We start from the raw sequence: 15,561 nt of genomic DNA on the forward strand, positions 1-15,561 counted from the left end.
ATAATATACATACAGTCTGTTGTCATAGGTTATGTGGAAACGTGCTTTGTGGTCAGTTAGGCTTTTGAATTGTTCCACCACGAGACACACACTAGCTCAATCCTAGAGCGAAGCTTCGTGAAACTGTGAAACATCTGAAGCATTTGATGATGCTGTTCTGTGAAACAGTGAGGGGACAGACTAGTTAAACCAGACTGGTAATAACTGTGATCATCACGTGCTCTGAAGAAATCCTCACACACACAGAAAGCTGGGACTGTAATGATCAGTCAGTAAAATCCTTCCTCTGTTAACATTTGTTATTAACTCAAAATATATTTTTAAATGAAAAGGTTGAAAAATGTGATTTCCTTCACTATAAGAAGTGAACATTTATCACATTTTCACAGGTTAGACCAATCGCAATAGTCCATTTCACACACACCTGTGAACCTTCCTCTGATGAGCGACCTCTGAACCCTGGAGAAACTTCCTGCTGCTGTGGATGTTGTATCCTGTAACAGTGAGGTGATGTTCACTGAGTGTGGAGTTTGGGTCACAGTGAACCTGCAGGACCCCTGTTGTTTATCAGATATTCACAACAGAAGCTTCAGTGGGAATAAAAAAAAAGAAATAGATCACCTTGAATTAATTAATGACATGTTTTTGATTTTTGATTTTTACAGTATAAATATTTTCTTTACGGTGGTGCAGTGTGTGAGTAGCAGGTTAGAATGAAGATGACGTCACTTAATACAATAGTTGACATTTTCTGTTAAAAGTAGAAGAAAGTAGAGCCCACACCGAGTCAGAGCTGAAACCTCTTGCTGTTATATATTCTCCCTGAGAGCAGAGATGAGCTTTTATTGACATATTTCAATGAGAGTATACACCAGTTTTTACATTTTAATGACAGGCCACAGTTGGGTCGTTGAAACCAAGCACACCATTGTTGTTCTTGTGACATTACCAATAAGTTTGATGTGTCACATGGCCCTCTTCCTATTGAAAAAACAAAAGTTGTATCCAAGATGGCCGACTTCTAAATGGCCACCATGGTCACCGCCCATCTTGAGGAGTTTGCCCTTCACATATACTAATGTGCCACAAACAGGACTTTAATATCACCAACCATTCCCATGTTATTACGCTGTATCCATATAAATGGCCCACCCAGGTCAAAAGGTCATCGATCAAGCTTGCATTCTTGAGTGACACAAGCTGTATGCATATGTTTTTTTTAGCGTGGCTCTTGTGGCCCTCCATACTTTTATAGTTTGAAGTGTCAGAGACGAGCTGTGATGAGTTTGTTCACTCTGAGCCAGTCTGAGCAGTCAGACAACATATTTGTAAATCAGCACATGAAGGTGTCGCCCTCTCACACTCTTCAGGTGGAGTCCCGCCTCCTTCCAGGAAGCAGCTCACCTGTGTGTCTGTGTTTAGTGCCTAGGTGTGGAGTGGATCTTGTTGTTGGTATGTGTGAAGAAACTGTAAGTTTGCTTTTTTCCTCCTTTAACAGTTTGACTCTTTGTTTCTGTGATGTTTGGACCTGATGTTCAGCTCTTAGTTCAGGATAAACTTTGATCACTGTTGTGTTTGAAGACAAATCCACATGATTCTAAATTACTGATTGAGTTGAAACAAACAGCTTTATAAACAGTTCATGTTTGATTGATAACTTCATAAACAAACTGTGCCTTTTTATTTCTTGGAATGAAAACATTGTCTCACCATTAAATCACATACATCAGTGTCCAAATGTTTCCTGTCAGTCCTTTAAAATTAAAATGACATGAATGTTAGTTGTAATGTGTTTGATTGCAGTCGGGTTGTAAACTTCATATTTCCTTGATTGATCATAGAATCCATTTGTACTCCTGTTTGAATCGCATCAAAGAATCAGACAACAAACTGCAGTAATAGCCTCTGAAAATCTGAAAAGAAAGACAAAGTTGCTCCACACTCATAGGCCCAGATGAGACACAGCCTCATTTTTCAGGTGTGAGTCAGACAGTCAGACAGTTAAAAACATGTCAAAAAAACTCAGCTGTTATCATGTTCCTGAACCTCCTAAGCTTCCTTCCTATCCTTCCTGATATTTGGAGGCTAAGCTCAGAGCTCTCTGAGAGGATTCTCAGGCTTTTTGAGAATACCAACACGGTGCGGAAAAATCCTCTCACTCCCTCTTCTCCCAGATGGCTGGGTCACTCAGATACTCAGCACCAATCCATCTGCCGATCTCCCGTGTCCTCGCCTCACTCGTAAACAAGACTTGAGACACTTAAATTCCTCCACTTGGGGTAGTAACTCACCCCAAAGTGGGTATTTCACCATTTCGGGTGCTGAATCTCATTTCCATTGCAAATGAGAGGTGAAGGCCACCACCTGAAGAAGCCAACAGAACCACACTAACTGTGAAAAGCAGAGATGAGATTCTAAGACCACCCAAGTGGAAACCTTCTGCCACTTGGCTACACCTAGAAATTCTGTCTATTACAGTTTTTGCCCGTTGCTTGAACACATTTGGCAAAACGTCGCTCATTGTGCCAAAACTCTAAACACAAGTAAACACGACACAACACTGGGAAATATACCATACACATCTGTGCCAAAATGAAACTCCACTCCCAAAACCTAAACTCTGCTGTCAAAACCTAACATTCCTCTGTCAAAATGTAACTCTGTTGACAAAATGACACATACTTGCATCATATGCAAACACTTACAGATCAGGGGGAACACACTAGTCTTCTTTACATAAAACACTGCAGTCCTTGATTTCCATTGTGTATTCAGAAGGCACATTTACAGGAGACACATTTCCAAACAACCAAAAACACAAATAGAGCTACTCAATAGTGTACATCGCAGTACCATGAATTCAGATGAAGCAAAAAAAAAAAAAAAAAACACAACACAATAATACTGCAATAGAAAAAACACTATACTGTAAACACAAAAAACCATGACAAGTGTGCATAAGTGGGCTCATGGATCCCGCCGTCTGTTGGGGTCTGGCCACAGGACCTCATCAACATCGCAAGCTATGTCCTCTCCCGCTAGGCACCGGGGAAAATACCCTCTTGCATGCCAAAACCATCCATGGATCGCTGTCACCTCAATGTCGCCGCAGGCCTGTTCCATTGCCTGCAGAAGAGGCATGCGGGCATGTGGTTGGCGGTCATATACTCGCCATCTCCAAGCCGAAAAAAATTCCTCAATAGGGTTTAAAAATGGTGAGTAAGGGGGCAAGTATACCACTTCAAATTGATTGTGGTCGGTGAACCAGGCCTGGACCAGAGCAGCCCAATGGAAACTGACATTATCCCATATCACCACAAACCTGGGCTGATCTGGTCTGTTCTGTACAACTATGTTATGGAGAGCATCTAGAAATGTGAGTATGTGTTGGCTATTGTATGGACCTAGCATTGCATGATGGTGCAGAAGTCCTCGAAGGCATATGGCGGCACATAATGTGATGTTTCCCCCGCGCTGCCCTGGGACGTGCACAATTGCCCTTTGGCCAATCACATTACGACCCCGTCGTCTTGTTTTGCTCAGGTCGAATCCAGCTTCATCAATGAAAATGTATTCATGAGGCTGTGCAGCTCCATCCATGGCCATGATCCTCTGAAAAAAAGGGGAACATGTCACTGTACTACAGTGCTACACATACAGCACCCTCACCCCATCACACAGGTACCTGTGTAGCTCTCAGAATGGATCCATGTGGTACTGATATGGTACATATTCAGCTGCTACTGGACTTCACCAATACTCTATTGTAAATGTAAGGGACAGTTACACGTACCCGTACATATTCAGCTCGAAGTCCTTTGACCCTGTCACTGTTCCTCTCGAATGGGACTCTGTAGAGCTGCTTCATGGTGATGCTGTGTTTACCCAAGATGCGTCTGATGGTGGTGATGCTCACATGGTCTATGTTGCTGAACACTCGCCTGTCTGCAAGTATTTTCCGTCGTAGCTGGTGGAGACGGATGGCATTGTCTGCCCTCACTAGGTCCACAACGGCAAGTTCCTGCTGTTGTGTGAACAGGCGTTGCCGTCCTCCCCCAGAAGGTCTTCGGGTCATTCTGGAGGAATACAACCACATATTGTCATCGGTTTGCTTATTTTTCATACAGTACTTTACTGTATGTACTGTGTCATCCACTGTACAACACTGTACTTCAATATGAGGAATCAGCCACTTTGGCTGCAAAAGGAGCATTAGCACCCCGTACACTTGATATGGTAATGTGATATACTGTAGAACAGTGCTATGGAACCATCTGAGTAGAGCAGAAGGTATGGAGGTGAAGACAGACCTGTTTTCTAGTCGGAATGTTCGTATTATAGATGCCACTGTGAAGCGGCTTAGATGTGGGTGGACTCTCTGCCCAGCTTCCCTCATAGTCAGGCCATGGTTGATGACATGGTCCACCAAAGTTGCTCTTATTTCATCAGAAATATGGGTCCGTGCATGGCCTCTTCGGCCTCCTCCTCCTCTTCCTCCTCCTCCTCTACCTCTTCCTCTACCTCTTCCTCTTCCTCTTCCTCTTGCTCTCCCTCCATCCATGCTTGCGAAGTTCTTGAAATGGCTACGCTGAGGGCTTTTTGTAGTTGGCTAATTGGTGTTCGGTTTTGCAAGTAAGTGCCTTCAGGTGTGTATTTGCGTGGTTGCAATTACCCCATGTGTTTTGTATTTTGGATACATGTGTTTTCCGAATGGCACCCTGACATTTCATTTTGTGAGCGAAGTGTCTTATGTATGACATAGAGTGTAGCATGCAGGACCATGTGTGTTGCATAAAGGGGTAGGTGTGTTGCATAAAGGAGTAGGAGTGTTGCATAATTGGTACTGGGGTGCAAAGCAGCGCTTTTGTTTAAGGTATGGGTACATGTGTTTGAGGTATGGTAACAAAAGCTTCACGTTGTGTTACTTTAGTCTGAGCATGGGTTTATAGTGTTCAAGCAACGGGCAAAAACTGTAATAAGAGAATCAGTGACATAGGGCAACATTGATGGAGTCCATCACCCACTGGGAACTAGTCGGACTTTTTGCCAGCAATGCGGCAAAAAGTCCACAAAACACATGACCTCATGGTTGGTGAAACTCACATGCACCCAATTATCCTTGAGAGAATAAAGAGCTGGTCCAGTGACTGGGACAAAAACTCAGTCTTTCCTCCTGTATCCACAGTTAATGGATAATCTCTTGTTCTTTCAGATGAAAATGCCCTCTCGTATTTTACAGATCAATGATGGCGAAGTCTGTTCCATTGCAACTCCTGGAAATGCTGGATGATCTGGGAGAGGAACAGCTGAAACGTTTCCACTTTTACCTGCAGAATGAACCTGTAGGTGATTTCCAGACTATCAAAAAGAGTCGTCTGGAGAATGCAGACAGGCTGAAAACGGTAGATGTGATGATACAGAGCTATTCAGACCATGCAGTGGAGGTGGCAACGTTGATTATTATGATGATGAATAATAGTAAGTGAAAAAAAAGACATGAAAACAACAAAATAAATACAAAGGTTTATTTTATTAAGCATGTTGAGAGTCAGGTTGTGTCACTTTATGTTTTTAAATTTCTCACGTTTCTCCTCAAATTACTTAGAGGAAATATCCTAAAGATATTTTTTTGTTAGTTTTTTGTTTTAGCGATTCAGGTTAGTTAATATTTTTATTTATTTATTTTTCTTCCCAGTTACTCCCTTAATAAATAGCATGCCATTAATTTGTTAATTGTCCAGCCAAACTATTAATACATTAAATAATAACATTTCTAAAAAGATTATCCTGTTATGCCTGTTTTACCTTTACCTCTCCAAAAATTGCATGAAGAAATTAACACCTTTGATTTATTGATATTTAAGCAATTCATCTTGCTTTCATCTTTTCATTTCATTTTCATGAACTGACTTTCGTGGAAAACACGCTACACCCAATGTTATGTTTTTACTTTGTCTACTTTTATTATTGAGCTTAAATAAAGTTATAAAACAGGTAGTTACTACTGCAGGTCTCTGTGCTGTACATAGATAGCAATTCAATTGAAGTACATTTTGGAGTTGTTGCCCACTGACTCAATGTTTTCCTCTCTATAAATTGAAAAATTAAGGAAGAGTGCCGAATAGTGGTCTCGCTCAGGGCAGTGAAGTAACCCAGAAACTGTAAGTAAAGTTCAAAAATCCATTTTGTCTGTCACTCAATAAACCTTTCAGATAAAGACGTGGACAAAATGGTCGGTACCCTTCATTCAATGAAAGGAAAACTCACAATGGTCACAGAAATAACTTTAATCTGACAAAAGTAATAATAAATACAAATTCTATGAATGTTAACCAATGAAAGTCAGACATTGCTTTTCAACCAAGCTTCAACTGAATTATTTAAAAAAGATAAATGCATGAAACAGGCCTGGACAAAAATGATATTACCTACAACTTAATATTTTGTTGTACAACCTTTTGAGGCAATCACTGCATTCAAACGATTCCTGTAACGGAGACTTCTGCACCTCTCAGCAGGTATTTTGGCCGACTCATGAGCAAACTGCTCCAGTTGTTTCCGGTTTGAAGGATGCCTTTTCCAGACTGCATGTTTCAGCTGTTTCCAAAGATGCTCAATAGGATGGAGGTCAGGGCTCATAGAAGGCCACTTTAAAATAGTCCAGTGTTTTCCTTTTAGCTATTTTTGAGTGTTTTAAGCTGTGTTTTGGGTCATTGTCCTGTTGTAAGACCCATGACCTGTGACTGAGACCAAGCTTTCTAACACTGGCCAGCACATTTCTCTCTAGAATCCCTTGATAATCTTGAGATTTCATTGTATCCCGCACAGATTCAAGACAACCTGTACCAGATGCAGCAACGAAGCCCCAGAACATAACCGAGCCTCCCCCATGTTTCACAGTTGGGACAGCGTTCTTTTCTTGATATGCTTCATTTTTCCGTCTGTGAACATAGAGCTGATGTACCTTGGCAAAAAGTTAAATTTTGGTCTCATCTGTCCATAGGACATTCTCCCAGAAGCTTTGCTGCTTGTCAACATGTAGTTTGGCATATTCCAGTCTGGCTTTGTATGATTTGTTTTCAACAATGGTGTCCTCCTTGGTCATCTCCCATGTAGCCCTCTTTAGCTCAAACTACGACGGATGGTCTGACACTAATGTTCCTTGAGCTTGAAGTTCAGCTTGGATCTCTTTAGAAGTCTTTCTGGGCTCTTTTGTTACCATTCAGATTATCAGTCTCTTTGATCTGTCATCAATTTTCCTCCTGCGGCCACGTCCAGGGACATTGGCTATAATCCCATGGATCTTAAATTTCTGAATGACATGTGTAACTGTAGTCACAGGAATATCTAGGTGCTTGGAGATGGTCTTATAGCCTTTACCTTTAACATGCTTGTCTACGATTTTCTTTCTAATCTCCTGAGAGAACTCTTCTGAAGAATTAACCACATATTCACAGGCTACTGGCCCTTTCTGCCACACACATGTAGTACACATGTAGTTTAAATGGCGTCTGGCCTTTTAAACTTTGAGAGGCTGAAACTTTTTGGCATTGTTAACACCTGTTTTTAATCGTTTGAGCAAATAGAATCACTGTAACAATGCCATGTTCACTTAACTCCAACCAATCAGAAGTTGCAGCCAAACCCCACATGGGCCCAGATTTACAGCATGCGCCGTCTGTCCAGTGACGTGTCTGTAGTAGGGTCGAAAATGATGGTTTTGGACAGAGGTGGCTCTGATGTGCCCAGTTAGCCATGGTAGCTGCTGATATCACAGGGCTACTGGCTACCGCAGAAATAATGGAAAAAAGAAAACTCAGGATGGTAAGCCAACTTCTGTCTTAGTGCATTTGAACCGCTATGTGATTTTGTGGTCTTCCTTTGCAGCTCTTTCAGTGAATTATGGTCTGAGCATGATGAACATTGGTATTTGGAATCTGTGATAGCTCTGAAGGCTAGCTAGCCTTTCTTTAGCTGGTTACATGAGAATTTCTGGTTCAGTTGTTTGTTTAGTGGACTTTTACATAACTGCTCTTTTAATCATCACTTGTTTTCGTTGTTTCTTTGGATACCACACATGTTTGGACTTATACTTCTAAACCCGTGTTATGATGGATTAAATGCGATCTCCTCCCTTTTCCCCTAATTTTTGGGGTGTGGGTGCTTAACAGGACTTAAACTGCAATAAATATGTAGAAAAGGGTGTTCTAAAACTTTTGAGTTTACGTTTTGAGTTTATAGTGTTAGAAAGCATGAAACACATTTCAGATCGCTGGATGCTACAGGAAACTATGAAAGGTCATTAATAAAATCAAAGGCAGGGAGGTATCCTTTCCAGCTAAACAGAAGAGGAATATAAAAATAATGAAGGTGACAGTTTGAATCAGTTATATTTCATTCAATACAGTGTTGTACTGAGTGCAGATCATTAGCAGTTTGAGCCACATATGGATTGAAGTGTATTTGTGAAAATCTCGGACTGTTCCTTTATCGGTGTCTAACAGTATGTGTATGAAAGCCATGTAATGTCCATGTGTGCATGCTGAAAGAGACTGTGCTGGTTTGACCCCCCTCCTCCTTTCAGGGTGGAGCCTGCTGGAGTCCTATCGCTCAGACAAAGTCTAAGGAAGTGTAAGTGTGTTTTTAATGGGAGTCATGAAAACAAAGCAGCACACATTCAACCATCTTCAAACTGTCACATCACTCATTCACATCTCTGATGTCAGGAGTCATCATCAAAGTGTCAAGTGATGATGGATCAATAACTACAGCTGGATTGTGTTTGTTCTCTCATCAGATTCCTGTCAACTTACAATCGACACAATGACAGCACAAAAATACCTCAAACTGTCTGACAACAACAGAAGGGTGACATGTACATTTGATGAGGTTCAGTCATATCCTGATCATCCAGACAGATTTGATGGTGATCCTCAACTGCTGTGTAGAAATGGTTTGACTGGTCGCTGTTACTGGGAGGTTGAATGGAAAGGAGAGGTGCATGTATCAGTTAGTTACGGAAGAATCAAAAGGAAAGGAATCAGTATGGACTCTACGTTTGGAGGGAATGAGCTTTCCTGGTGTCTGATCTGCTCTAATGATGACACTCAAGGTGTAGTTCACAATAACAGATTAACCTCTGTTTCCTCCTCCTCCTCCTCTTCCTCTTCCTCTAACAGAGTGGCAGTGTATGTGGACTGTCCTGCTGGCACTCTGTCCTTCTACAGAGTCTTCTCTGACACTCTGATCCACGTCTACACCTTCAACACCACATTCACTGAAACTCTTTATCCTGGGTTTGCAGTTGAATATGGTTCATCAGTGCTTCTGTTGAGTTGAGTGTAAAGAGTGCCCTCCTGTTAGAGAAACACTGTAACAGTTGTTGAAAAGATAGTTCAGTCTGTACATGTCTGTCTCTTTCACTCAGAAACATGTTTTCAGATTCATAGATTCAATCAGTTGATGTTTGAAACTGTTCTAAATGATTTCTTGTAAACTTCTTCCTCTTCAGTCTTTTAAAGATGCAAGCTACTATTGTTCCAGGCCCACATGTTGTTTTTCTATATTTTTTCCACTCAAAGCTTCACAGTGAATATCAGTATGTTGTGTTTCTCTGAAGCTCAGTTCACACAGTTCCAGCTCCTCTGGATTTTCAACAAGTCTGAGCTCATGAAAATTAATCCAAATGTTTGATTAATGGGACTTTTTTAATGGGATTTTTCCAAACTCATCATATGTTTAACTTATTGTTGGAAGCTCATCATTTATAAACACTTTTGCCATAGAAGCTGCAAATATTGGCTCAATGGATTTTAATGCAGTTATAACGATAAAATGATTGTCTGGGAGTATCATCATCAACTAATAAATAAGAAAGACTGAATTTACCAATTGAAACTAGTCTTGTGTCTTCTTTCTGAATGTCTTTTGACAAAAAGACACAATGTCTTTAGATATATATATATATATATATATATATATATATATATATATATATATATATATATATAAACTCCACCGCGGAATGCAGCGGCGGAGAAAAAAAGACCAACCAGGTACGGGAACAAACCACACGGAAAGCAGTGGTGGTGACAGAGCAGATCCGGAGGCCGACCGCGAAGCCGACCACGAAGCCAACCGCAGCAACGAACTCGTTCAGGAGGCCGCCTTTCACAGTAACAATGTCCAGCTAGGGGCCTAGAGAGCGGCCGGCAAAGGTGAGGTGGTACAGGCCGAGCGGGACCTAACGGCGGTGTAGCAACTGCCGGACAAGACAAGGCAGGACCAGACGAGGCTGGACCAGGCAAGGATGGTGCTGGATGGGCTCATCTGACCTCCAGTGGAAGCAGGCTGCAGCGTAGGCAAACGAAGGCTGAAGCAGTCCCTCGTACCATCCAGCGGAGACAGAAGGTGGAGCAGTCCCTCGGACTCTCCAGTGGAGATAGAAGGCTCTAGTGGCCCCTCGGACCACCCAGCTGAGACAGACTGCTGAACGGGCCCAGTCTGGAGACGGAGCAATACTGGAAGAGCATATGGGAGAAGGACGCAACTCATAACGGCAATGCTCAGTGGCTAGTGGATCTGAGGGCAGACGATAGCGACCTCCCTGAACAGGGTCCAGTAACCATCACAGTGGCAGATATCCAAGAAAGGGTCTCCAGTATGAAGAGTTGGACAGCACCAGGCCCTGACATGGTTCACGCCTACTAGCTGAAGAAGCTGACTGCACTGCACGAGCGCCTGGCAGCACAAATGAACCAGCTGCTAGTTGACGAGAGACACCCAGAATGGCTAACCGAAGGCCGGACGGTCCTGATCCTCAAGGACCCCAAGAAGGGACCAGTCCTCTCCAACTACTGACCAATAACCTGCCTCAGCACCACGTGGAAGCTCCTGTCAGGCATCATATAGCATCATATAGCAGCTAATATGAAAAGGCACATGGGTCAATACATGAGTGGGGCACAGAAAGGGATGGGCAAGAATACCAGAGGCACAAAACACCAACTACTGACAGACCAAGCAGTCAGCCGAGACTGCAGGACCAGACTGACCAACCTGCGCACTGCCTGGATTGATTACAAGAAGGCCTATGACTCAATGCCCCACAGCTGGATACTGGAATGCCTAGAACTATATACCTGCAGAGGGTCAGGCAAGTCCTGAGAAGTCAGCTGAACGGTAAGAACAAGATCCGGGCTATCAACACCTACGCCCTGCCCGTGATCAGGTACCCTGCTGGGGTAATAGGCTGGCCAATGGAGGAGATAAAAGCCACTGACATCAAGACAAGAAAGCTCCTTACCATGCATGGAGGGTTTCACCCCAAGTCCAGCACCCTGAGGCTGTATGCTAAGCGGAAGGAAGGGGGCCGGGGACTGGTGAGTGTCAGCACCACAGTCCAGGATGAGACAACATACATCCATGAATACATCACAAAGATGGCCCCAACTGACAGCATGCTCAGTGAATACCTCAGGCAGCAGAAACCCAAGAAAGTGGAGTAAGGCGAGGAACCATCATGGAAGGACAGACCCCTGCATGGTATGTACCACCTGCAGATAGAGGAGGTGGCTGACATCCAGAAATCCTACCAGTGGGTGGACAAAGCTGGACTGAAAGACAGCACAGAGGCACTAATAATGGCAGCACAAGAACAAGCTCTGAGCACAAGATCCATAGAGGCTGGGGTCTATCACACCAGGCAAGACCCCAGGTGCAGGCTGTGTAAAGATGCCCCTGAGACAATCCAGCACATAACAGCAGGGTGCAAGATGCTAGCAGGCAAGGCATACATGGAACGCCATAACCAAGTGGCCGGCATAGTGTACACGAACATCTGTGCCGAGTATAACCTGGAAGTCCCGAGGTCAAAATGGGAGACGCCCCCAAGGGTGATGGAGAATGACCGAGCTAAGATCCTGTGGGACTTCCAGATCCAGACGGACAAAATGGTGTTGGCTAACCATAGTGGTGGTAGACAAACATGAGAAGACAGCTGTAGTGATCTATGTAGCAGTTCTGAATGACAGCAACATCAGGAAGAAGGAACATAAGAAGCTGGAGAAATACCAAGGGCTCAGAGAAGAGCTCGAGAAGATGTGGAGGGTGAAGGTAACGGTGGTCCCCGTGGTAATCGGAGCACTAGGTGCGGTGACTCCCAAGCTAGGCGAGTGGCTCCAGCAGATCCCGGGAACAACATCGGAGATCTCTGTCCAGAAAAGCGCAGTCCTAAGATACTGCGCAGGACTCTCAAGCTCCCAGGCCTCTGGTAGAGGACCCGAGCTTGAAGGATTGACCGCCCACAGGGGCGAGTGGGGAATTTTATATATATAAATATATATATATATTTTTTTCACACATGGTACATCAGCAATTCACTTCCTACACACAACCTTCCTTTTAATTGAAGTTACACTGTTTCCAAGCATGAAAAGGAGCTGTAATAAGTATAATGGTTTCATATTAGTCACATATGTATTCCCCCATACTTCAACACAATAACTCAGGTAAGGTAGAAATAATGAAAAATATAATATTTGCATTGCCTTGTAATCTAATTTATATCTAACATTACCCAGGATATAAATACTTTTAGCCATTTTTTTTCCAACATGTTCAATATGAGATTTCCATGTTAACTTGTCATCCACTATTACACCCAGAAAATGGAATTGTGTCACTCTTTCAATTAATTCTCCCTCTATAGATGATACTATCTCTTCCTCCTTTAGACGGTTTCTGAATATCATAAACTTTGTTTTTTCCAAATTCAGCGATAACTCATTTACTTAAAACCATTTTTTTAATTCAATTATTTTTTTAATTTAAGTTAACTCATTCATTTCAATAACCATAATTTTACCAATTCTTTCAAGTTTTCTCCAGAACAATAAAGACTTGTATCGCCTGCAAACAAAACGAAATGTAACATTTTTGAAACAATACAAGTGTTGTTTATATATAAATTAAAAAGTTTTGGTCCTAAAACATAACCTTGAGGGACCCCACATTCTATTTTCATTCTTTCAGATGAAGCCTAAACACTGCACATACTGAAACCTATTATCTAAATAGCTGCTTAACCAGTTCAACACTATTCCTCTCACACCATAAGTACTTAACTTGGAAATTAAGATGGAGTGTTGCAGTGTGTCAAAAGCTTTTTTTAAATCAATGAATATCCCTATAGTATATTTATTATAATGTGTTGCTGATGAAATGTCTTCAATAGTATTCATTAATGCTATTGCTATTGATCTGTTCCGTCGAAATCCGAAATGTATCTATTATTGTACGATCTACTGTACGATATAAAGGGCCTTAAGGCGACTGTTGCTGTGATTTGGTGCTGTATAAATAAAATTGAATTGAATAAAAACTTAGAGTTCACCAGGTGGCATCAAAGACATTGAAAAGTGATGGATTTATAATTGACTGTGAACTTTTAGATATTATCAGTTAGACTGTTCTATTACATCCCATCTGTCCACAATTGAAGTCTGTGATCTGGTTGACTGGGAAATTATAGTGAAATGAGGTTGACCCAGAAATTCTGCTAAAAAGCCAATATTGAAATTAGTATTTATCTTTAAGTGGAGAAAAGGAGAACACCACTGCTCAGCAAAAACAACACAAACACTCATCTCACATCTGCCACAAACATCTGGATGATCCTTGTGGAAAACTTTCTTTGGATTGAAGAGACAAAAGCTGAACTCTATGGAAGGTTTGACTCCCGCTACATCAGACATCAAACTAACAGCATTTCATAAACAGAACATCACAGCAGCAGTGAGATGTGATGTGATGGTCTGGGCTGCTCTGCTGCTTCAGGAAAACATGAATTCTGCTCTCAGAAATCCTGAAGGAGGATGTTCAAACACCATTTTATGTCCAGAAACTCAAGAGCACTCAGGTTACGCAGAGAGACCAGCAAGTCCAACTCTGAATGACTCAAATAAATAAAATCAAGGTTTTGGAGTTTCCAAGTCAAAGTCTAAATCAGACTGAATCACATCAAGTGTATTTGGGATGAACTTGAAAAACCTCCAATGTGGCTGAATTCAATCAATTCTGCAAAATATACATAACCAAAACTCCTCCATAGTGATGTGAAAGACTCATTACCAGATTCTGCATACTTACGTTTGTGGAAATGCAGGAGAAATCTGCTCTCTCTTTCTAGTCCCTGACAGCATTTTGGATCAGCTGAAGGCTTTTCAGGGAGTTTTTAGGAGATCCTGATAATAATGAATTACAGTCATCCAGCCTGGAAGTAATAAATGCATGAACTAGTTTTTCAGCGTCACTTAACATAAAATTATTTGAACATTACCTAATAAGACTGATTCAGGACAGACAATTAGTTATGTTAAACTTTCCTAGCAGTCTTTCACAAACAGGGAACAGTCTGTCTATTCTCTCCATCTGTCAGTTGCTGCTGGCTCTTCCTCCTCCTCTTCCTCACACACTGCTGAGTTTGTCCTGGTGGATCATCAGGGGTGCAAAGCCTCACAGATGATGTGCAGCAGTGGGTCCCTCAGTCTGTCCTCACTCTGGACACTTGCAGTTGTCACACATGGAAATCAAATGTGTGATAAGCTGCAGGATTCAAAAACATGTGTAACTTATAAATACATTTTCACTGCTACACAACAGCACCAGAGAAGCAGGATTTAGTGTTTGTGTTATTACGAGTGCTAAACAAGAAGAGTTCCCAGATGGTGCAGTGGACACATGTGTGACTGCTGTGATTAAAGCATCTTTCAGCTTAACGAGTGAACCGTCAGCTCGTTCAAACACACGTTAAAGTCCGTTTGGCTCGACACCACCGAACAGAGGCAGCAATATAATACAGCTAACATTAACAGTGCAGTGAATCCTGTTTGTGCCGTGATGTTCAGGACTGCAAACCAAGCAGCATCACTGACTTTCAGCTTGTTGTGTTTGTGGATATATGACTGACTTTAATTATCCATAAAATCATCACATTCTCTGTAAGATTAAGGTTGACTATTGAACGGCGTTTATTTTACAGTAAAGGCTTTAAAACCAAGTTAGTACAAACATTAATAATAATGGATTGCATTTATATAACGCTTTATATATATCTATATATATCTATATATATATAGTCAATAGGCGGTGGTTTACGACACCAACTGTCTGCCATCTATAATCCAGTTTTGAGATCCCTTACCAGACGCCTTAACACCCACTCACATCCTGGGCCATTTCACCTCAGGAAATCACATGATAGGGTGGGGCCAGGTTTCACAATGAGCTCACCCGAAACTCTGACTGATTAGGTCCCAAACCCGCTTTCACACCTTGGCTCATGTGATTAGGTAGAGGATCATCAGGGGGTCCTTTGTCCCCGTTTGGAGGGAAACTCCCACTAGGTTCAAATCTGGGACTCTCCACCATTTGACCTTAGAACTGAAGAAGCTTCTCGGATGAGAGGTGAAACGTCTTCAAGCAACTCAAAGAAGTCCAGACGCTTTTCTTTCCAAGCACCTTAGTCTACAATGACCCGGATGACTGAGAACCTTCACAGAC

General features: G+C 42.1%; 1 protein-coding gene across 1 annotated transcript; it reads left to right on the top strand.

Moving 5' to 3' along the window:
* Positions 1-5,246: 5,246 nt before the first annotated feature.
* On the top strand, positions 5,247-9,339 carry LOC146634762 (stonustoxin subunit beta-like). Its single transcript, XM_085349953.1, has 3 exons — positions 5,247-5,402; positions 8,550-8,631; positions 8,798-9,339. The coding sequence occupies exons 1-3, from the start codon at positions 5,247-5,249 to the stop codon at positions 9,337-9,339; spliced, it is 780 nt and encodes a 259-aa protein (XP_085206079.1).
* Positions 9,340-15,561: the final 6,222 nt, after the last annotated feature.

Source organism: Diplotaxodon limnothrissa, linkage group LG3 (genome assembly GCF_057381915.1).
Source record: "Diplotaxodon limnothrissa isolate DT_005_m linkage group LG3, D_limnothrissa_male_GT1.1, whole genome shotgun sequence".
NCBI classification, from domain to species: Eukaryota; Metazoa; Chordata; class Actinopteri; order Cichliformes; family Cichlidae; genus Diplotaxodon; species Diplotaxodon limnothrissa.

Excerpts from the sequence above, each read along its gene's own strand:
- LOC146634762 (XM_085349953.1), top strand. The coding sequence starts at position 5,247 with ATGGCGAAGTCTGTTCCATTGCAACTCCTGGAAATGCTGGATGATCTG. Across the intron at positions 5,403-8,549 it reads ATGCAGACAGGCTGAAAACG|AGACTGTGCTGGTTTGACCC; the intron begins GTAGATGTGATG and ends GCATGCTGAAAG. Across the intron at positions 8,632-8,797 it reads CAGACAAAGTCTAAGGAAGT|ATTCCTGTCAACTTACAATC; the intron begins GTAAGTGTGTTT and ends TTCTCTCATCAG.